Source organism: Heterodontus francisci, chromosome 8 (assembly GCF_036365525.1).
Source record: "Heterodontus francisci isolate sHetFra1 chromosome 8, sHetFra1.hap1, whole genome shotgun sequence".
Taxonomy (NCBI): Eukaryota; Metazoa; Chordata; class Chondrichthyes; order Heterodontiformes; family Heterodontidae; genus Heterodontus; species Heterodontus francisci.
Genome location: NC_090378.1, coordinates 82,995,662 through 83,018,186, shown reverse-complemented (window position 1 = coordinate 83,018,186; position 22,525 = coordinate 82,995,662). Strand labels below are relative to the sequence as shown.

Genomic DNA, 22,525 nt, shown 5'->3' with positions numbered 1-22,525 from the left:
GACTGACTGTTAAGTCAGTCTATGTTTTGTATTCTCAGTGGTGATAGCCAACAGTTAGAAGAGGCAATGCTAATCAGTGTCTTAGCATTGTGGATGCAGAGTGGTGGAACACTCCCAATGAAAGGCAAGAGTGGAGGTAGGATATCAAGTAAAGCTGAGCAGTAATAACGCTCACTTTCTACATAGCAGGTAAGGATGCACAGAGGGAACAAGGCACCCTGCACCTCATCAAAACATGAGCAGAATCAAAAAGTTACAATCAACAGCAACTTGCAAAATCCAACATTAACTTGGCTGTCCATCACTATTTTAGGCCTTTTATTGTGTTGTGTGGTTTCCATGTGACAGAAATCTGTGATTTCACAGTTCACTTCATGTCATATTAGTTTGGAAATATAACAGCAAGTCATAGCAGATGGTCAATTATTGATCACATAGGGCTTTTCAAAAAGGTCAGCCCATAGTTCACCATTGAACAATAATAGCTTTATCATTTTAACCATGCTGTCTGCCTTATATCCATGCATTAGGGAGAAATATTGGACAGTTCAAACTGATGTATACCTGTATTCTAATTTATTGGTTTATGTTTCACATTGTCACAATTTAGGGCTTTTTGTCCCACATTGTAATTAGGAGGCTGGAGGCTGGGATATACACCAGCAAAATATGGCAACTGAGTTATGATTCAATATTTCAATTAATGAAAGTTCAGTAATAAAAGACTCAGAACTGAGCAAAAAAAAACTAAATGAAAGTTAGGCAGCGTCGGAGTTAAAATGGATATTCCTGAACCTCTACTTTCTAGATGTGATTCAAGACGCCCGAAAATCAGTTGCAAACAAGTCTGTTCTCATACCGGTCTAATGCAGAGAAACAACATGGGCAAATTACAAACCTTGAAATTTAACATTATACAGTAAGCAACCAATTGCTGGGAGCATCTGTCTGTGAAACTTTGATTGTAACTGAGTATGACCTTGATTGCCAGAACAAACACATTTCTGAACATGATAGGTGGGTTATGCTAGAACACAGAGATGTGAACCAGTACTGACCTTCGGGAGTGTTGTTGAATCTCTGGTTTGTTCTCAGCTTCCCCCGATTCCAGGAGCAGTGAGCAATAAATGTACTGTATTTCAAAGAAGCATATCCATAAATAATTTTGGAGAGTTCCTATCTGGAATCCTCAGTTTGCAGAAATATCAAAGATTGTGAGGACCTCTCCATTAAGAATGTAACCTAATGTGTAGAGACTGTCCTTGCCAGAAGAATGGGTTGAAGGAAAAATCAGAGAAGAAAGAAATTTTCATAATGAAAAACTAACAAAAATTGTATTCTGGAGCACAGGGCAAATGGTACACATTTGACAGCTAAGGAAGTTCTGAAAAAAAAAATAGGATATCAACAAATGTTTTCATTGACGAAAACACAATCCTCAGTAACCTGTCAACATTGATTTGTATCTGCATGACATGTCTTGAAATGATAAGCTGACCACTGCCTTTCTGAGCTTGATTGAACTTAGTCAAGCCAGAGCCACTATAATCAACTTGGATCTTCTACTATACTTTAAAAAATTGTGAGGTAATGAGATCGGCAAAAAATTTGGAAAAGAATGCACAGTTATAGTGCATTTGTGATGTTTGGAATAAACCAAAGATGCTGTTGCTGTTTAAGAATGAGTTTCCAAGCTCACTTGTTGCTTGAAACTGCTTAGTTCATCATCTTGATCTGGCTGTAGGGGCCACAACTGAAGAGTTTATGGCATCAGTTGTTTCAAGTCTTTCAATGAACCACAGTATTCACTGAATAGCATGACTACAAGAACAAAAGAGAGCTAGGAGTCAAAATGAAAAAGATTGGCAAAGTTCTTGAATCTCTGGTTAAATTTGAGTTTCAGAACTTACAAAGTTGCCTGGAACTCCTATCCTGCATTATTCGAAGGGACTTCAAAGATACATTTTGAGATACACGGTAGTGAAGCAAGTGCAAGGGCTTGCAGATTACTTTTAGGGCATCTGTAAAAAATGTGTAATGAACAGATCACTTCTGGAACTAAAGGCCTTATCAGAACTTTACCCCTCAAAAAGTCACAAACATCCTTTGGCAAGTCAGCACTTTTCCAAGCAATGAAAAAACAGCTCAGAAAGCAACAGTATAGAGTCTTTTTTTCTCATTTATGAAGGAGGCATTGCAACATGTGCGTCTAATCATTGCCAAAAGGTTTTTGAAACCTGTCTGAAAACAGAGATAAATAATGTTACTGAGGCAGACAAAAGACTAATTACCATCTTTAATATCCCAGGGACCTGGCATCCTCACCAATAATAATTAATTTTGTATGGGGAAAGACAAGTTTGGGAACTCTGTTCTAAGTTCCAGTTACCAATACAAGTGGTTTTGAGATTTAAGGACAAAAGGGTGTCCTGAACCTCTGAAAAGCTTTTATATTTGTATGGACACACTGCCTGCAATGAATATGGGATGCAAGTATAGGTTTAGTCCAAAGAACAATATTGCTATCTATATACAATTGCCTATTTATGTGACTACACTTGCATCCTACATGTGCGTGAAAGTTAATGGACAACCTTCAAAATATTTTCAGCCAGTTATTTGTGATTTTTTTGCTGGCCAATGAATACATTCTGCAGATCACATGTTCCTTTTTTTGCTTGGTCACAAGCCTATTAAATCTGGAATCCCATCACCATACTTAAGAATCTTCAAAACTAAACTATCAGGAAATCCATGTAAATATAGATTCCACTAGTCTCATTCAGAGTGCACACTCTCTTCCCATAGTGTACATCTTTAAAATTTAGAATTAAAGATCCCTAAACATGTGATGGGTTACTGTTGGAATTTAACCAGCTAAAACTGCACACAGTGCACAAGTGAATGGCTTGTCCAGAGACAGCCTCCCTACTTTAGGAACTATCTGGAAGATAGTATGAAGAGTCTCAGGCTCCAGGGACAGGTGTCATTCTAGATCCCAATCTTGAGCCAGCAATAATAGTGCCCTGGCATATAGTGCACATCTCTAGCTCATTTATCAACTTGTTAAGTTGGCCAGAGAGGATCGACTCAACCCCAATCTACCATGGTTAGGTGCGAGACTAAAACTCATCCCTAAAGAGATCCCACCTCCAGAGAAGTTGCATGAAATCACAAGAACCCAAATCAAGCAATAATGACACACTGGAGGCCTTTGAAGATTGTTTAGCTGATCAAGAACCATGAAAATGCTTTGTGTGAAACACCCCTTATTTCAAGACTGGACTTCAAGTCTGCTCTTAAATTTTATGCTTAAGTTACAGTTTTATGAAATAATATGCCCACTTTAGAAAGAAAATACTGAAACAAAAGTATCCAGCAGTTTTTTTCTGACCACCTTACAGGACTGCTGCCAACTTTGTTGAGATCAGTTAACTCGAATAAGAAAAAATGCAAATACAAGAAATCTGAAATAAAATCAAAAAGATTGAAAACACATAGTAAATCTGTTAGTATCTGAAAAGAGGACAAGTTCCAGATGGAGAGTCTATGTCAGAGTAGTAGTTTTTTTAATTTCCAAAATATACTTTATTCATAAAAATCTGTAAAAATTACATTGCCAAACAGTTTCAAACATCACCAAAAAATACAAACATTGCAAGGGAGATCAGTTCCTTCAATACAATCATGAGTTGCCTCACAACCCTTCCATTTCATTTGTCATGCCATAAACATTTTTACATTTTACAGCAAATGAAAAATTTCCCAATTCAGTTCGAGGGGTTTCCCATGGATCCAGCCCCTCTGATCAGCTTGGTGGGGGGACCTTACACTGTCAGAGTAGTAGTTGAACCGAAATTTTCTGCCCCCATAGCTCAGTTGAATGTTGTGCTGGATGACTTTAAATAGGTGAGTTTGGAAAATGGCATCACAGTACGGTACCAGTTGCAGCTTGCATGGGCTGTGGTTATGCAAATTACAGCCGGTATTTTTAGGTTCATGTATGCATACTTCTGAGTCCTCCGAATTCAGACTCGGTAGGCTGACTTTAAAAAACATTAAATAGAGCATTTCAAGTCGTCTGTACAAATCGTGGTGCGTTGGACGTTTTGTGCGGTACACTTAATGTTGACACCAGATTTAAAATAAAGGACCTGGGATATGGCTTAAGATTCTGCTTTTCTTAAAAAGATATCAGTGAAGTCATTGTCCACAAAGGTAATTAATTCAAGTTCTGCACTGAGAATTGTAACATCTTTAAAAAGGGGACAGTTTTGACTGTTTCCTAAACAATATTCCGAAAGCAGCGTTTTAAATGGGTTGTATTTCATTGAGGTTACACGGTTATATGTACTGCAATACACAAACAAACAGACCTTGCATAAACACACACGAAACCCAAGGCGAGATACATAGATTCAAACAATAATTCTGGTTGTGGTCACAGAAATTACCGATTAATCCACATACGTTTATGCTTCATGCACACAGGAAGCCGGTTCTGAATAATTTACTATAAACCATCCTAAAAGCTACAAAAGTTAAACATTGGGTCTAGACGGGTTAAGCCTCGCAACAATCGTGCACAGGATGGCTCGGGCTTTTTCACGGCTGTTGAATGGGAGTCTGATATTGTGAAAAACTAGAGAGATTTAACAAACTGGTGAACACCACCGCTCCGTGTCCATTCCCGAATGAGTTGCAGTCAAAAGGATCAGGTCCATCTGAATGGAAAACTACTGCGCATCACGTGCAGGCAAACCGGTTTCGATCAGTTCCAAATTGTTGCGTTTCTCGTTCTCGTATTCGCACGGGGGAGCCTTAAAATGGGGCAAAATATGTTCTACCAGACAAAAGTAATGATATTAGAATAACGCGAATAATTAATGACAGTGTAATCACTTTTGTGCAGCTCTATCGTGGACTAACTATCTCTCAGCGCGTTGCATTTTTACTTGAAGCACATGCTTTGCTTTGGATGCGCTTTTGTTCATGAGTTGGGGTTTTACAACATTGATTTTAAAACGGAGTAATCAGACTCGGGTTTTGTACAGATCTGAAGTTAACTCTGTATGAACCTAGCTTCTCCTTTTCATTGCCCGAGGGGGTGTGGGAGGGGATCGACTTCGTTGAAGCAGAAAAGTTGTATTTTAAATAAGCAATGAAAAACACCAATTACTATGGGGAAATAACTAGAAAAAATTTAATATCCAGAAGGCCTAACCATCACAAAACTGTCCGCAACAGGAAAAGAATTGAGTGTTAAACGATAGGATTTTGTTTAATTTTTGTTTGGACTTTATGCGGAATACAGTGCTCCGTCCCTGGTTTTTACAGCTACCACCAATCAGGGGGAATGCCGCCCTAGCCCGGAATAGCGTAAGTGGAGGGGGGGGTTTAGAAACTCCTGGGCACGCAGTTTCTAGGCTCCCCATGTCGATGTATCTCAGCCGCCGACCAATCAGCGCAGTCCGTCTCTGTAACCAAACTGGCCAGTCACTCCAGTGGGAAACTCCCACCCACCTGCCTGGCTTTGATTGGCGGAAGGGGAGACCGGTCCGTCGATGATTGACGTGATGAGGTAGATACCGATTGGCCAGAAGAGGCGATTGACGCACGGTTTCGACAGATGATTGGTTGGGCTCCCTGTCCTTCTAGCGCTGGGGGCGGGACTAAGGCCGCCCTTTCCGCTGCCGGGGCTGGGCTGCGTGCGCGGACGCGGCGATGGGGTCGCCCCGGGTTTGATGGTTTGACAGGTGCCCGACGCCAGGCAGCTCCTTCCCCAAAAAGCATGTTCGCCAAAAGCAAAGGTTCGGCGGTGCCCTCGGACGGGCAGGCTCGAGAAAAGTAAGTTTATTTTTTGTTGTTGGAAAAATAAGAAATTTCCTCACCGTTTACTGGCTCCCCGGGACCAGACAGCGGCCGCGGCAAATCCCGGGGATTAAATCTCTTTTCATTATTATTATTTGTTTTTGACTCGCACGCTGTGCGTTTCCGCTTCTTTAAAGAAACTGAATGAAACATTGTGTCCGGCGGGGCTGGCTCGGTGCAGCGCCGCTCGCTGACAAACCCCCAGCTCCCCTCTTGCTCTCTCTCTCTGCATTCCCGCTGTAATAAATAGAAAGCCTTGTAACCGGCTCCTTTGTGTCTCCTTCGCCCGCAGGTTGGCTCTGTACGTGTACGAATATTTGCTTCATGTCGGGGCACAGAAATCTGCACAGACCTTCCTCTCAGAGGTAACTGCATGTCTCCATCACTCCGCTTTAGCCTTTGTTTCTCAGGCGGACAATCTCGCCTCCATTTTGAATTGTGTTAACCTTTTGCCATTTATTGTGGCTACAAAACAAAAAAAATCTATTCAACTGACTAGTTCTGAATGCAGCCTGTCCCCACCTCCACTCCCCCGTTTCCTTCTGTACTTATTCTGAGTTTTTTTTTTGTTTTTATTTTGTAGATACGATGGGAGAAAAATATTACATTAGGAGAACCTCCTGGGTTTTTACACTCCTGGTGGTGGTAAGTAGATAATTTTAAGTGTCCCACATTGGGTTTGTGTAGAGTTCCCATCATCGCTACCAGTGATAAATAGATACTTTGATTCTCTGTTTTCTCTTGGAACTTTTTGGCAACATTGTACCAAAACTACAGATAATGGGGGTCAGCACAAAGGGCTCTAGTAGCAACAGACATCTGTTGATAAAATCGAAGTTTTGGTGCTGATTAAACGCTCTTACATTGAAATAGTTTTGTTGTTTATTAACTGTGTTTATTTGATACAGCTTTCATAGGGTTTTTTCCAAATTGCATTTTGAGCCATGCAGACACATGTTAGGATTTCAAAGGTACATGAGATCATTTTGTAATTGCTGTGACAGAAATTTCACCTATACATACCCCCCTCCACCCCCTAGTTACTGTGCTGCGTAGTGCTTACAAACTCTGGTTGCTTTGCTGTTGGTTTTAAGACACTCGGGTGCTGTGTACAGTTACACTGGTTTATGATGTGCGTTTAAATAAAAAAAAAAATCATGCTCTTGGATCTATTACTTTATTAAAGTGGATGGAAAACCTGGCTATGCTTTGATGGGATATTGGAGCTGTGAATTTTGTTGATTCAGTGCTTAGTTGCAAGTTAGAGTCTGAATCCAGTCTTAACTGATTTTTTTTTTAGTACCCGAGAAGAGAAGCAACTTGCAATTTTTCTCCCCTTCAATGAACATTTTGCTTCTTTTTGAAGTGTGGTTCCACAGGTGGTAGTTTTCCAACACCTCATCCAAGTAGCCATTCTTCATGTGGGAGCCTAAACTTAAGTTGGTAGACTATTTAATCATGAAGGGTTCTGTAGGCAAGGCTGGGTTCTTGCCCAATATCCACACATGCCCATTTTCAAGTAGGAGTTACTGTGTTGAATGGGAGCCATGGCTAATTAATATCTCCAACTCTCACCCCTGAAAACATTGTTATCGTCCCACCCTGCTGTCTGAGATCCAGCCCAGTACAGACTGAAGATTGAACCTGAAGTATCTGTTTTGTGGCTCAATTTCACACCAGAATTACATTATTGGGATTAGTTTTGCTTGTTGGCTAATTGAATGGATGGGACCAGATGGTGGTCCCTTGGCTTTGAGGGTGGAGGGGTGAGATAGAACTATTGAAATTTTCAGGTAGCATTTTAGTGTATCATCTTGGAGTGCAAAACTGATCGAACTACAAGATGAGTCAAGACTGGATTCATCTTCAAAGTGCAGTTTAGCATCTTGGAGTGAAAAACTGAGGTGTCCCCACAGTGGTATTTCTCCTATTGACTGATTACGGAGTGATGCTGATACAGTCCTGCTGAAACTAAAAGAGGAAATGACAGTTGTTTGGAGATGAATGGGAATGATGCAAGGGAATCCGTCACTTCAACCTGACCATATTTAAAGTGAATTGGGAGTTTCATAGCATATATAGGACTGGTGTCTGTACATTACCAGACTAGAATGTGTAAAACTGTCTGCTGAATAAACAGATTTTTGATGTGGAGCAATTCGTATTTGTGTAATTCCATGTAATTGTCCATAGAGTTAAAGTGTTGGTAAATATTTATTCATTCGTGTGCTTGCCTTTGTATGTTGTTTACATGTAAAACTTTTATGGCAGTCAGCCTGCTTGTACGACTCTTATTGGTCACTGTGGGTTGGAGGCTAAGGTGCCCAAAGGACTTCCAGGGGATGAGTCTTCAACCATTGTCAATGCACACCTTGTCCCCTCCCCATCTCTCAAGATGGGAAGGACATTATACCTTTGCTTGGTACCTCCTTACAGTACCATTGATCTTGGCTGCACAGCAAATCAAACTTGGGGCCCATATCTTCATAGGGTGTGATTTGCTAGTACTAATTAGCATGCAGTGTAAGCTATATCACACTTTATAGAATTCAGTAATGTCTCTCCCGCCCTTAAAAAAAAAGCATAATTTACTTTAGTGATTATATGTAAAATGGAATGTAATATGACATTCCCAGGAATGTTGATGCAGGAATAATTATTGTATTATCTTGTAGGGGAATGTGCAAAGTGCGTCATTTTAGCATGGCTCTCTTTGCAGCATTTGATCAGCTATTGTGTCGTCTTGATTTTTGGGAGGATCTATGGTACAACTGTTCACACGCAGTTCTAGACACTCCGTGGTCTTCTAGGGTCCTTGTATATGTAAAAAAATCTTGGGTCTTCAGTGGGACAAAGATTGTGAAATATGCTGACTGTGATTTGGCTGTTTGTTTGTTGTGTTAATAAATATTGAATGGGTTCATCTACAGACGGAAACTAGAAGGTGTATTTCCGTTTTTCTAACTTTGCTACTGATCAGTCATTTACACTTTTAGAAAAGTAGTTGCATAAGCACAATTTTAAGCCATCAATCCCAGGTGAGCAACACCTAATGTTTGGAACCTGTAGGATTTCTATGTTGTTTTTAAAATCTCTTTGGACTTAATTGAATCTATGTAATTGTCTTGCCTATAATTGAGTCGTAATCACAATATTTTACTTACATCCTAAAGGTCCTGGTGTAAAGGCTGCTGTTACTGTACAAAAAAATCTATTGACCAACTGCAGTGCAACAGCAGTGCAAAACATGCATGTTTAGTTTCAAATCTGCCCCACCCCAATCAATCAATCACTCTGTTTGGGATCTCATCTGCACTGGTGTGGGGAGGAGTTTAGTGAAGGTGGTAAACTTTGCCTGATGGCCTATGACCTAGGAGCTAGTTAAAAGGCAACATAGGCCTGGGAGCAAGTTGTCTAACAGAGCAATATTATTTTTAGTGATTAGTATTTATAAGTTTCCTGAAAGATGAGTTGGTTGGATACACTGTCCAGTGTGAAATTGAACCATATAGACCAAGTTTAATCTGCACCTCTGCTAACCTCAGCCTGGGTGGTGGGGTAATTTAGTTGTCCTTGGTGACCCCAGGCTAGGGAGGAGAAGAACCATCTCGAGCTGCTGATTGTTATCCATTAACTCCTGCTGGAAGTGTGTGTGGTGAATGACGGGGTATTAGAGGTGTCAATAAAATACCAAGTGGAATATAAGAGCTTGTAGTTGAACCACAGCTGCAGGACTAAAACATGAGCATACTTGAGGGACGCACTAAAGCTTGGGGCAGCCGCAGCAAAGGCTCAATGGGGAAAGACCACAGTGTAAGGCCCCCCCCAGCTGAACTGAGGGGCTGGATCCATGGGAAACTCCTCGAACTGCATCGGGAAAATTTTGTCTCCTGTAAAATGTAAATATGTATCTGGCATGACAAATGTGAAACGGAAGGGTTGTGAGGCAACTCATGATTGTAATGAAGCAAACGGACCTCCTTTGCACTTTGTATTTTTTGACTTGGTGCTGTTTGAAGCTGGTAATGTAATTTTTACAGATTTTTATGAATAAAGTATATTTTGGAAATAAAAATAAATAAATTGACAGGCAAGTTCTAGACCAATGTCAGGTAGCATCGCCCACGAAAAGTAATTGATACTTGGGATGGTCTTCCAGCTAAGTGGTGGTGGCAAAAGCTTGGGAGTCATTCAAGAGGCATTCAGATGGAAAATTGTACATTTTATGGATGAACTAGATCGGGCAAATGGCTGCCTTCTGTGTTTATCTGTGTTTTTTTGAGACAAGTGAGAATAAGATGAGGTTTAGCTGAGTTGCAGTTATGGTGGGATAGCTTGCTGCTACTGTTTAGATGCATTGTCTAGTCTTTTAGAAGGTAATGATGCCTGTGAAATTGTACCTCAATGTGAATCTGTGCTTTCAGGAGACGATTCAGAGGGGGTTATAATTGTCAAAAAGGTGGGGCGGGAATCATTTTTTTTTTTATCACGTTTCCAATAATATGTCCCTAATTAAGAACTGTCATTACAAGTAGGTCTGTTTAAGATAAGGCAGGATTTTGGTTTGATGTCTGTGAAGTGTATATATAGTACAAGTTGGAGAGCTGTCAACGGAACGCTAATTATATGGAATCATGACTGACTAGTTTACAGATTTACGGGTTCAGTCAGGTAAATGTTTTAGTTGAGCACCTTCAGGCGCAGGCCTTTGGGGGGGTGGGGGTGGGTGGGAACCTGGGGATTTGTGAATGTGCAGCTCACAGTATGAATGACATTGAGCAGATGCCTTGAAGTAGACTGAGAGAAACTGATGGGTTAGAATTGTAACTGTTTCCTTGCAGTTAGTGTTGTCAGTCAAGTACTATGAACATCAATTTATTTGATACTCCGCCTAAGTAATATTAGCTTTTTTTTTACTCGTCACCTTGTAAATATTACGAACTGAGTTACATTCTATTCAATCTGTTGCTTTTTAAAGCTGTGAATTTATTAACTACTTCTTGAAAATTGTAACTGTTATGGTTTTGGTGCCAGTATATATCCTGTATTTACAGTATATCAGAGAGCTGTGTTTTAATCTCCTGAGTACAGTGCATTGCTGCTTAATTTTTAAGTGAACACTGTATATATTTTGCATGTGCATGTCTGGGAGTACATTATTGTCTTGTGCATTTAGAATAGAGGAATAGTTAGTAACGCAACCTTTTTTCCTCCCCCAGTGTATTTTGGGATCTTTACTGTGCAGCTCCTGAAAGGCGAGATACATGTGAACATTCGAGTGAAGCAAAAGCCTTCCATGATTATGTGAGTTTTAAAATTTCTGTCAATAATTGGAGTTAAATAATTCTGTTGTATTCAGAGATAATGATTACCAAATGGTGTCATTTCTGAAATTGATAGTATTGATACTTGTTTGCAGATTCTTAACCTTTTTGGAGGAAGAATTTTGTTATAAAATCTCTTTGATACACAAATCCTGTTTAAAAAAACATTATTGGTACATAGGCTGAAAATGATTGTGGTTTTCTGGCCTGGATGAACATTGGTTGACTAGTAAGAGATTTGGTTTGGCTTTGTTATGTGCTGCCAGTCTTTGATGACCCCACCCCAAGCAAATGCAAAAAAAAGTTTTGAGAAAAGATAAAACTGTTGGAATGTCTCCTTTTGGACTTTGCTTAAAAATGTTTCATTTAAAAAAAAAACAATATTTATTTACATTAGGTTTGTTGTAATTTTACATAAACCTTGAAATCTAGTCTGCTCATAGGGAGGATTACTTGCCTCTGTTGCCTTTTGTTTATTGTCTTGACTGCGTACTGGTACATGTAATAATTTTCAGCAGGTGCCTGGAGTGCGTCAGTGAAAGAGTCCAGGTTCAACCTGCTTTGTAGCTAAGATCTAGTATTGAACATTTCAGTATCATACATTGGAGACTTCTGCATAATTGAACAAGCTACAGGAAAGTGTTTGTCACAGAATGGAAATAATTTTTATGCAGATCAAAATTAATGTTTTAAAATAGGCCCCTGTGGTGAAAAAACAATGGAAACTTTTATAGTTTGACAACCCAACACACAGATTTTGACTTTTTGAAGGCTCATGGTGATTGTGGATTGAGTGAGAATGAGATGTGTATTGGAGCAGAGTTTGTAACAGATTTTTAGTCTGCTTTGCTGTTCTTTCTGGTGAATGGCTGTTTTTGTCGATGGGTTCAACTGGCTGCTGACACATACACTGCATAAGTTGATACTTGGGCACTGGGATGCTTTAACTAAGTATGCCAGTGTTATTGAATGATAAATAGTACAAACTGCTTCCTCAGAGTAAAGCTTATGCTAGAAGAGCAAGCTGCCTTTGTGGGAGTCATTTATTTTGGAAAATGTTATCACGTTAGTGTTCATAAAGCTGTTTCAAGAATTAATTTGTTTCGCTTAACGGCTTTACTTCATACTAAGCAATTGAGTCTGAACAGATGCTTATATGTAGACAGAAGTTCTTTAAAATAAAACAACCAACGTGAAGTTCAGAATACACAGAATATCGGTCAACAGATGTTATGTGATGTTTAGTGCGTATGGCCTGGCACTGCTGTTTGGGTGTGCTCTGTTTTCCAATGATGATTGTTGGTATGTCTCTGGTTCAGTTCTGAGTTGGACTCTTTCTCTCATCTTCTTGCTAATGGAACATGAAGTAAGAGCCAGTGTGCCTATGTAAGAGTGAGAGCTGCACCTTCCCAGCGTCACTGTGCTAGAGCCTAGAAAATTCATAACCCTGGCACAAGGTTTTATTTGTTGGCCAGGTGACAACAAACTGTTTATGATTAACTGTACTGCAGGTGGAACTGAGTGGTTGGAGCCAGGCTAAAGTGACCGGTTGAGTAACAATAGTTTACTAAACTTGTAGGAAAAGGCGTTGAAGCGTATATGCTGCATATATTCTGCAACACTCGAAAAAATGCCATTTGACATTGTGAATTCTCTTGTTTTTAGTCTTGTATATAGCCTGTACAGGCACTGCATTAGTGGGACAAAATTGAGTATTTTTCATGTGTTTTTTTTTTAAATAGTGGATTTACATTACCCTAGTATAAGTGAAAGGTAACCACAGGTCACACTAAGATTCAGGACATTCATTGTTAAAGTTGCTTTTGTAAATCACTACTGCAAATTTTGCCAAATTCTGTTTAGGTCTGCTGTAAGCATTGGATGGCCTAAAATGGGTAGATATGGAAAAGTGTTTCTTTGCAATGCAGTAGCATCTGAGATGCCTTAATTTTGAACAGAAAAGTTGGTAATTACAGACAAAAGTTATCAGTTTTGAGCAAGAAACAAGCATTAGGATGATAGAATCTTGTCTGAGTCGCAGAAGCTCAGTGGCTAAATGCATTGTTTGTGGTATTGAGGGATATAGACCTGGATGATATTGGCTTCAATCCTTATGATGAGTTAGCGGATTGTCGAACAGAACAGCGGCTAGGCTGCTGCAATTGGCCTCAATATTCCTTGGGATCCTTTTTTTTAAGGAAAGGAAAAAGGCGTTAATTGGCTGAAATTTGATTGCCATTCAGTGTTGTGTGGATGGCTGATGAGCACAGGAAGAATCCATAAACCTTGAAGTCAAGAGGGCAGCTGGTACCCATGGAACTGCATAGCATTATAAGTCACTGCCAACAAAATAGGAGAAAACTGAAAGAATAAAAAAATCTTTAAATTCTCTGTGCCCCAAAGTTAGACTTTCCTATGTGTAAAACATGCATGTGTATAGTCAGAACTTGGTTAGTTCAGACCTTTCCTGATGACTTAGTAAGTTTTTAAATTAAAATCTTGCTTTGTGTTGCATAAAGTCAAACCAGAAACTTCCAGTTTAATCATGGTTTGTGCTGAGTTAGCTGCTCTCGATTGAGTTAGCGGTTAGGGTGTTAAAATTGGGCTGCCCACCTCTGGATTGGAACAGTGCAAAATCGGCTCCTAATGTAGCGATTCCTACTGGAAATTGGGCATTTGGCGAGAGCAGGATTGGGCTTGTCTATGATACTGGTGCTCACTGTCTAGGCTTCTGCATAAAGAATGGCCACTTGGATGATGTTGGTGCCTATAGAAGAAGGTGAACATTGGGAAGAAATATGTCACCTCCCAGGATTGAACGATCATTGCTCAGCGTTAGTGCCCACTGCTGATAGCATTCTTAACCAGTGTTTGTATAATGCTGGTGTGGTTACCTTCACAGCCTTTGCCCTGTGATTCTGTAGGAAAGTTAGAAGGCATCTTTACATTGCCCACAAAAGATCCTGAGAATATTTACTACTCTAATGAAAGTCCACTGGAGGCTGGAACACTGAGATTCAGTTGTGAACAAAGTACTCAATGCCAGCTTGCGAGATCCATGAAAATATGGCTTTCCAATAATTCTGAATGTTTATAGATTGGATACTTGTAATACAGATTACAATTAAGACAGAGTGTATTGTGTCTCTGCCGTTGATGACATTTCTTGCATGTTAGTGTGCCCAAAGGGATTATAGGTTTGCATTTTGTATGTCTATGTGTAGGTAGATCACATTGTAGAGCATCTGCGTCTACAGTTGAATCATGCAGTATCAATCTTTGCTGTAAGGATGCTTACATTCTCTCTTTCATGGTTCTTTAAGTGATTGCCTGTGTCAGGCATCCAGAACCACTACAAGACCTCATTATGCTACTGCCCTAATAGTTAAAATCTGATTACATGAGGTAGTATTACAGTAAGCACCAACTAATGTTTTTATGCACATTTTCAATGGTTTGTATACCTCTGCTTATGAATTAATGGTATAACTTGTGTATGTACCAAATTTCCGTTGCAAGCGATTTCCTGTTTTGCTTTCTCAGACCTCAAAATTGGGACCCAGAAGTCAGCACCTTGCCCAAGTGCTCATTCGTGTGTGTGTGTTGATGGACTATTTGACCGTGGGCACAGGAGCAGAGATGGTTTTCACCTATATGTGAACATTTTCTGCAGGGATCACTGGATAATGATTTGGAGAAAAAAAACCTGTCTTGATTTTGTTTTTTTTTTGCCTCTGGCCTGGGAACATGAAACCAATTATCCTAACTGCTGTACTGACAGAGATTACCTGACTGAGATTTGAATGAGACCCTCTAGATTGGGTGATGTAGTAACTTATTGGATGATGTGTTTACCTGCTAAGCCATTGCAAGTGGTGCAGTTAACTGAGGTTCATCACCACTTTGTCCTGTCTGCAGTAATTGTGTGCAGCTGTCCCATGTTTCAGCATGGGACAGCTGTTTGTGATGTTGATCTAACCTCACTGCTCTGCTCATCTTGTGTGGATTACTGATGGTCAGGATTGGGGTTCAATATACCCATTTGATAAGAGCAATTTGGTTCAAAATTGCGATGTACAATTATTATGTCAGTTCATTTTCTTGCTGCCAACCCTAAAACCATTGACTTGAACTGGGGTGTAGCAACACAACGACCAGGCTCATTCTGGTCCATGCGCGTATTTGTGAAGTCTGATCACGTGTAGCGACTGTTGGCAGGCTATGGGACAATGAGTCTACGCTGGTTGAGCCTGGACCTGGCTTGCCAGTTGGCTACGTGCAATCTCTTCCTGCAAGTATCACTAGCATCGGAACTTGGATTTTTTTTTTGCCATCGCCAACTCTGAGGTGGTGCTACCAGTGGAACCATCCTGCTGATTCCCCAGCTGATATCAGCTAAGTCAGGACAAATTGTTGATTAAACTGCGGGCTTTCAGGTCTGTGCCGCTTAGCTCTGGTGCATTTACCAACTGCAGCAATGAGGATTTTTTGTTTGTCTTGAACAGTTTTCTGTTTGAGTTCTACTGTAATGTTCATTGTGGGCGCAGCCTGGTGTAATGTGTTCTGTAACATGCACCAACTATACCATTACTCATGTGAGGATTGTGTAATTGAGAGTTTGAATTTCTGAGGTTTGAACTTCATTTTGTGGAAGGAATATTTTAACCATAATGACTAGAAATGGACCAGTTAGTTGCTGTGGTTTAGTATTGCCATAGGTTTTGGCTGGAGTACGCCATTCAGATGTGACGGGTGACCATCAAGTTGGCATTGCATTGTTTTGAATCATTGGACACAGTTCACTAAAGATTACTTTGAAAACTAGTGAAAACTAGTTAGCTGGTTATAACTCATTTTCATTGTACATTAATGGGCAATATTGCCAAAATGTTCTCATACAAGGCTTATAAGTTTCCCTAAATTCTGTACTGTTAGAGTCATAGTCATAGAGTTATACAGCACAGAAACAGGCCCTTCGGCCCACCATATCCGCGCCGGCCTTCAAGCACCTACCAAATTTATCCCATATTCCAGCACTTGGCCCGTAGCCTTGTATGCTATGGCGTTTCAAGTGCTCATCTAAATACTTCTTAAATGTTGCGAGGGTTCCTGCCTCTACCACCCACTCAGGCAGTGTTCCAGATTCCAGTCACCCTCTGGGTGAAAAGATTTTTCCTCAAATCCCCTCTAAACCACCTGCCCCTTATCTTAAATTTATGCCCTCTGGTTATTGACACCACTTCTAAGGGAAAAAGGTTCTTCCTATCTATCCTATCAATGCCCCTCATAATTTTGTATACCTCTATCAGGTCCCCCCTCAGCCTTCTCTGCTCTAAGGAAAACAACCCTAGCCTATCCAGTCTCTCTTCACAGCCCAGGCGACATCCTGGTGAATCTGCTCAGCACCCTCTCCAGTGCAATCACATCCTTCCTATAGTGTGGCGACCAGAACTGTACACCGTACTCCAGCTGTGGCCTAAATGGCGTTTTATGCAGCTCCATCATGACCTCCCTGCTCTTATATCCTATGCCTCGGCTAATAAAGGCTTGGGTTTAATTTTTTAAAATTGTATATAGCCTCCAAGAGGGAGTTTTGTTTTGAATGTAAAATCAGAGTATTTAAAAACTTGGTCACTGTTAGTTGATAGTCTCCTGCCACTTATTCCATGTGTCTGAGCAGTAGCTACCCCAAGGTTAGAAGCAAGTAGAATTTCCTTGTCTCCCTTTTCCCCTCCAATCTTGAAGACACTGATGGGTCGTTGCTCAGTCCCATAAGTGATGGCAGCACTTGTGTACCTCACCCAAGTGGACCTCTTCCTGCGTGAGCCTCAGCAGACATTATTGGCAGCCTAATTGACTGTGGAAGGTATTCCAGCCAAATCCGATGCTGTTATCATCCAGCAACCACACATGCACTTTCCAGTGGTGGCTGCTAAATTTCCTTTTCCCTGGCTCCATGTTGCTAAGGCTAATTTTAGTGACCCTGTTATCACCCTGGCTGAGTTCAGATAACTCGACACAAAAGCGGGAATTGAACATGGGCCTTCTGCTCTGTACGTCATTGGTTGTAAGGCGCTTTGGGACATCTTGAGGTTATGGAAGATGCTATATTATTGCAAGCTTTTTTTAATGACTCAGTAGCCCATTTATCAGCTGCACCACTGAGTGAGGTTTGGAATCAATTTTTAAAGGAGGCTTCTGTTTTGTAAGCTTTAGTCTAGAAATTTCTATTGGAGGGAACAGCCTAGGTAGGTGTGTGTAGGGAGTATTGAAACACTAACAAATATAACCAAGGAATAGCACTTTGACAGCGCCCTGTAGAGCAGGGGAAGGAACTGTGAGCAAATGGAGAAGAATCAACTGTTTAGGTTCCTTGACCCGGTATTTGAGAGTGGACTGTAGTCATGGCTGAGCAGCATTTGTGATGCATCCAATTAATCAGACTTAAAGATATTTTCAGATTTTAGTAACAATAAAAGAATTGGGAAATAAAAGTATTGAATGCTGCAAATGTATTCTGGGTTGATTAGCATTGAAAAGTGTAGGGATATGTTAATGTTTTACCCTTGGAGAAAAGGGGAGGAATTCTGCTAAAGTTGTTTATACAGATTTGAGAACTGATCCTAGGTTACAGTGCAGCATCAGAAGTGGGCTGTGTTGTCTGCTTCTGTGGCTACGTCACCTACTGTTGTACTGATGTAAAAGACAATGCATGGCCAAACTGTTCCAGGCAACTGGCCAGTATGTTTATACTCCTGGTATCTTGGAAATGGTATCAATGATGCAAGTAAACACTTGATACAGCATTTTATGGCTGATATGCGGGTGTTACACATGCAACAGATGGTTGGATGCTTTAGTTTTTTTTTACAGCTACACAAGTAGCTGAGCTACCAGGAATCTCAGATTTGATTCTTTTGCTGATGGCTGAATTCACCTGGGATGGTGGTGGGGCACTGTAATTGACCTCATTTTGCTCCACATGGGTCTTGCTGCAAAGTATTTGTGTGAATCTCCAGCAAGAACTTGATCTGGGTTAGCTTTGGTATCAACATTGGTGAGACTAAACCACAAGTGATGCCTGCTTGGGCAAGGTACCCGAGAACACTCATGGAACTGTGACCCAGTTGAATGAATCATCTTCAAAAGAGATAAGAAAGCGAATACTGACAGACAAAAAGGAGGAGAAAAATGTTAGTCTGAGATTGAGTGGAAACTGGGTCTGTTCTGTTTAAACTGGATGCTTAAAGGAAATAAATCTTATTTTGAGAATAAAAATTTCAAATTTGTCCTTTGATAGATCTTTGATAACGGATCAGTGCCTCAAATACGCAGGTGTTGATGTAGCATAAGGAATTACTCAACTTGATGGGTTGAAGTAGAGTGTCAATTTATTGGGATTCGAGTGTAAGTTGTTTTGAAACCTTTTCTGTAGTGAACTTAATTGAAAGTTTGTGAGATGTGTCATTCTGTGTATGAATTTGTGGATGAATAGATTCAATTGTATGAAGGAGGTACAGTTCTAGTGTTTTGTGAGGAAAATTGCTGACTAATGGCTTACTGACAGTACACAGAGCTGGCTTGGGTGTAACACTCTTTGATAACTGCATTGAAATGTCAAGCAAATGAAAATATTCTGTGTATTTCGCCACAGGAGTGTTCTAATTGTTGGGATGTGTTAAATTGACAAAATACATAATCCCTTGCTCTCATCCCCTGTCGCCCTCATTCCTTTCCCTGCCCATACCCCCCCCCCCCAAAATACCCCCAACACCAGATGCCTCTGTCACTTATACCTGCCGTCACTAGATTGTATACTTGTTGATGCTGCTGTAACTGGCTGGCATGAGATACACTGAGAAGCTGTGATGGCTCTGCCTCTGTGGGTTCCCTGCCTCCGAAGGCTTCCCCAAAATTGTATAGTTACCAAAAACAAAGTTGTACTTATGTCATCTTGTGCGCCTCACTTTCTAAAGGGCTTAATTTCAAATTAATTAATTTGAAGCGCATATGAGAAAATGTGGTAGCCATTTTATGGACAGCAAGAATCCAAAATAGCAGTGAGATGATGGGTCCATTAATTTTTTTGGTGATGGTAGAGGCGGTTAAGACACTTCCTTCTCTTCAAGCAATTCAATTGCATTTCAACATTCACTTGAACTGCTGGAACAGGAACTAACTGGTGCTTAGTTTAGTGTCTCATCTGAAAGGCAGCACCCCTGGCAATACAGCACTCCCTCAGTGCTGCACTGGAGCATCAGCCCCGATTATGACCTCAAGTCCCAGCGTGTGGCTTGAGTCCACAACTTTGATTTAGAAGCTGGAGTGTTAACCAGCTGAGCCAAGCCAATGCCTAATTGCTGGCTATGGTATGTGGGAAATTGTGTAGACAAGTCTGTCTTGAAACGCGTTACACTGTATAAGTTTTGTTTTGTTTTGTTTGGGTATCATTTCAGTGCAATTAGCATCATGTAGCTGCAGAGGTTTTACTGTTGAAATTTCAAAAACATTTTATCTCTGTCTCCTACCCCTCCTTTTATGGAGGAGCTGAGTTGTATTGGAATCCCATTCCACAAGGACTTCCTCCAACACATCTAAGTGGCTATTCGTTGTGTGATCCCAGATTGAGTGTGTCAGCAGGATAATTGACTCTATATGACATTTGAGGAGAAACTGGTCCTGCCCTCAATTGTTCTGAAATGTGCATTTTCCAGCAGGAGTCATTGGGTAGTGACTGGGAGTGGATACCCTGGCTGACACTTGCCATCATTAGCTGAGGCCAGTAGTAGTGGTCCTGCTGTTACCATAGCTGAGATCAAACACACATTAGCTTGAAATGCTCATTTTTCACCAAAATTAAAGTGAGTAGGGATCTCTTGTTTTGAAACCTGAACAACCCATGCAAATGTCAACATTCATGTCAAAAAAGTCTCTCCCGTTCATAATATGAATGGAAACAGTGGATACTGTGTGTGTTCTTATAGTCAGTGCTTTTAAAGGCAAAAAAATCGTAGGAATGGGTCATTAGGTCCATCAAGTCTGTGCCAGTGTTTTTCTCCCTGAGCCACCTAATATAATCCCACACTTCCCAGACTTGTTAATATCTCTTTTTCAAGCAACTATTTAATTTCCTTTTGAAAGAACTTATGAGCTCTGAAGTTTCATTGGAAGGAACATGGAAATATCCAAGTACCATAGGAACTCCAGCATGGCCACCAGAACAAGGCTGAAGGATGGGAAAATAGCAAAACTTCACGAAAAAAGTTTTTCCTTCCAAGAATATGGCCCATTTCTTAGGATCGTTTGAAAAATGGCTCCCAAAACTGCCCATTAGTAGTCAAATGCAAGAGCTACTGAAACCTCAATTATTCACTAAAATGGATGGGACATTCAATAGATCATAAAACTGACAGAGTAAAATTTAAAAAGGAGAGCCTAGTTGATTATATGTCAACTTTAAAACAAAAAAATCTTCAGGAAATCTTCATTTTGCAGATTTTCTGGAGCCTATAAATCTATTTCCCTCCTCTCTTCATAACATGACACAAATAAAACTACTGGAATCTAATAGCATTTTAACAGTGCCCATTTATTAAAGGAATCCTATTTTTAGAACGGGAGAGGCAATATATGAAACCCCACCACAGTACGGTTAAAGGACACATGTCCTGTACAGATACATGGGTGATTCTAGGTTTAATCCACAGCCTTCAGAAATAATGCTGTGATACGCAAGATGTATGGAACAGGTGCACTGCGATGCCAACAGCTAAGGGTTTTCCTCCAGCTCTGCTTCTCCAAGACTCTGGAATAGCTGTGTACCAGTATTTAGAGACAAGCCCAGGCATTCTCACATTTACCCATTCTCCTTCCCTAGTTTACTTGAGTGTTAACTGATATCTCACGCAGATAAATGGATACATTTAATACATTTGAGAAATTTCTGGACTTAATAGTTACAGCAAAATGTTAACAGTATCCAATATTTCCAAACAACTCTTAATAAAAACAGTAACAAATAAGAACGACGCATTGGATTGTTTGCATGGTGATGGCACTCTGATCTGTTAAAGATCTGAATGGCCCCTCATGAGCATTGGGTTGTAGTGTTTATCTGCACAGTGCAACACTTGATTTTTGTTTTCCTTCCAGTGGTTTAAAATATTGCTATCAGCAATAATCTCCCCCCCCCACCCCCCCACCCTTGAGCTAGGAGAATGTTTGTTTTTCATAGCAGCAGAGCTGTGTGTAGCTGATGCCCAGTGTGAGCTGCCTTTTGTTTGTAGAATGTTGCTCATTGTGTGCTCCTGGGATGACATGGCCACGTGTAATGGGGCCAGCACTTGCTTCTGCCTTTGTGTTGGTTTGGGGGCAGCTATTGCTGACTGATTTGCATTCTGAGGTGTCTGACCCTCTGGGGAGTTGGGTGGGGTTTTGGAGGGTGGGGTCAGCAGCCTTTCTTCGGGTAAAAGACCTAATAACAAATTTGTAGCTTTTGATGGTGTTTGGGCCTCCGTCCAGGTTCTTTCCACAATCTCTGTTTCTAAAGGACAAAAGGAAGACAAAAGAGGGAAATTTGCAATTCGTATTGGGGGCTGCAGCATGACTTGCTTTGTGAACCACGAAAAAAGCTCCAGTTATTAGGGCTTTTCTATTCAAACAGGGCATCTGTCCCTTATGTTCTCTTGGTGAAACATCGTAAACTCTCTCCTCGCTTTCTGAAGTAGTGGTTTATCTGGATTTATTTGCTTTTTTTTCAGAGTTTAGAATGTTGGGGGAGGGTTGCTTAGCCGTGACCTTGCTGAGATTTCTAGCCAGTGTTGTGTGTTAAACCCTGAATCGCAGTGGGGTGGAGGGGGGAGGAAGGGGGAAGTGGAGTGTCAAGGCTCTTTCTACCTCCAGAGTTTTGTAATCTTTACTGAGATTAGGGTTGTTTTGGCTCTTATGAAGCATTCAGTTGCTGAGCAGAGGAGGGGATAGATTTAGCAAGGATCCGCTGCTGTTCAGTTTTTTTTTGGTGGTAGTTAACTAGACTGTCTTTGTATTGGGTTATTTAATTGCAATCAGTAAACTACCGCACTAAACTTAAAGTGCATGCTGGTTTGGTATTAAAAACATGTACTTTCATTTTGAAAAATGGAAATCTGATTTAAAGAACACATCAAAATACCAAACTTAGACTAAGCAGATGAGACCTAAACAAGTGTCAGACTATAGAAGATTTTGTAACTGAGGCTCATCATGTCCTCTCCTAAGGTACACGTTCCAGCAGAGGTCACTGGATGATGTAGGAATCTGGTTGGTTAGTAGGGTCCAGCAGCTGACTTGTG

The 22,525-nt window shown here is 40.6% G+C and overlaps 1 protein-coding gene across 1 annotated transcript in view; it reads left to right on the top strand.

Moving 5' to 3' along the window:
• The first annotated feature begins 5,678 nt into the window (after positions 1-5,678).
• The window catches only part of ssbp3a (single stranded DNA binding protein 3a), a 193,363-nt gene continuing 176,516 nt past the window's right edge, over positions 5,679-22,525 (top strand). Inside the window, exons 1-4 of the mRNA XM_068038075.1 lie at positions 5,679-5,847; positions 6,164-6,236; positions 6,455-6,516; positions 11,091-11,175. Coding sequence (XP_067894176.1) covers positions 5,792-5,847; positions 6,164-6,236; positions 6,455-6,516; positions 11,091-11,175 — 276 coding nt within the window. The 5' untranslated portion in view covers positions 5,679-5,791. The remainder of the gene's footprint in view (positions 5,848-6,163; positions 6,237-6,454; positions 6,517-11,090; positions 11,176-22,525) is intronic.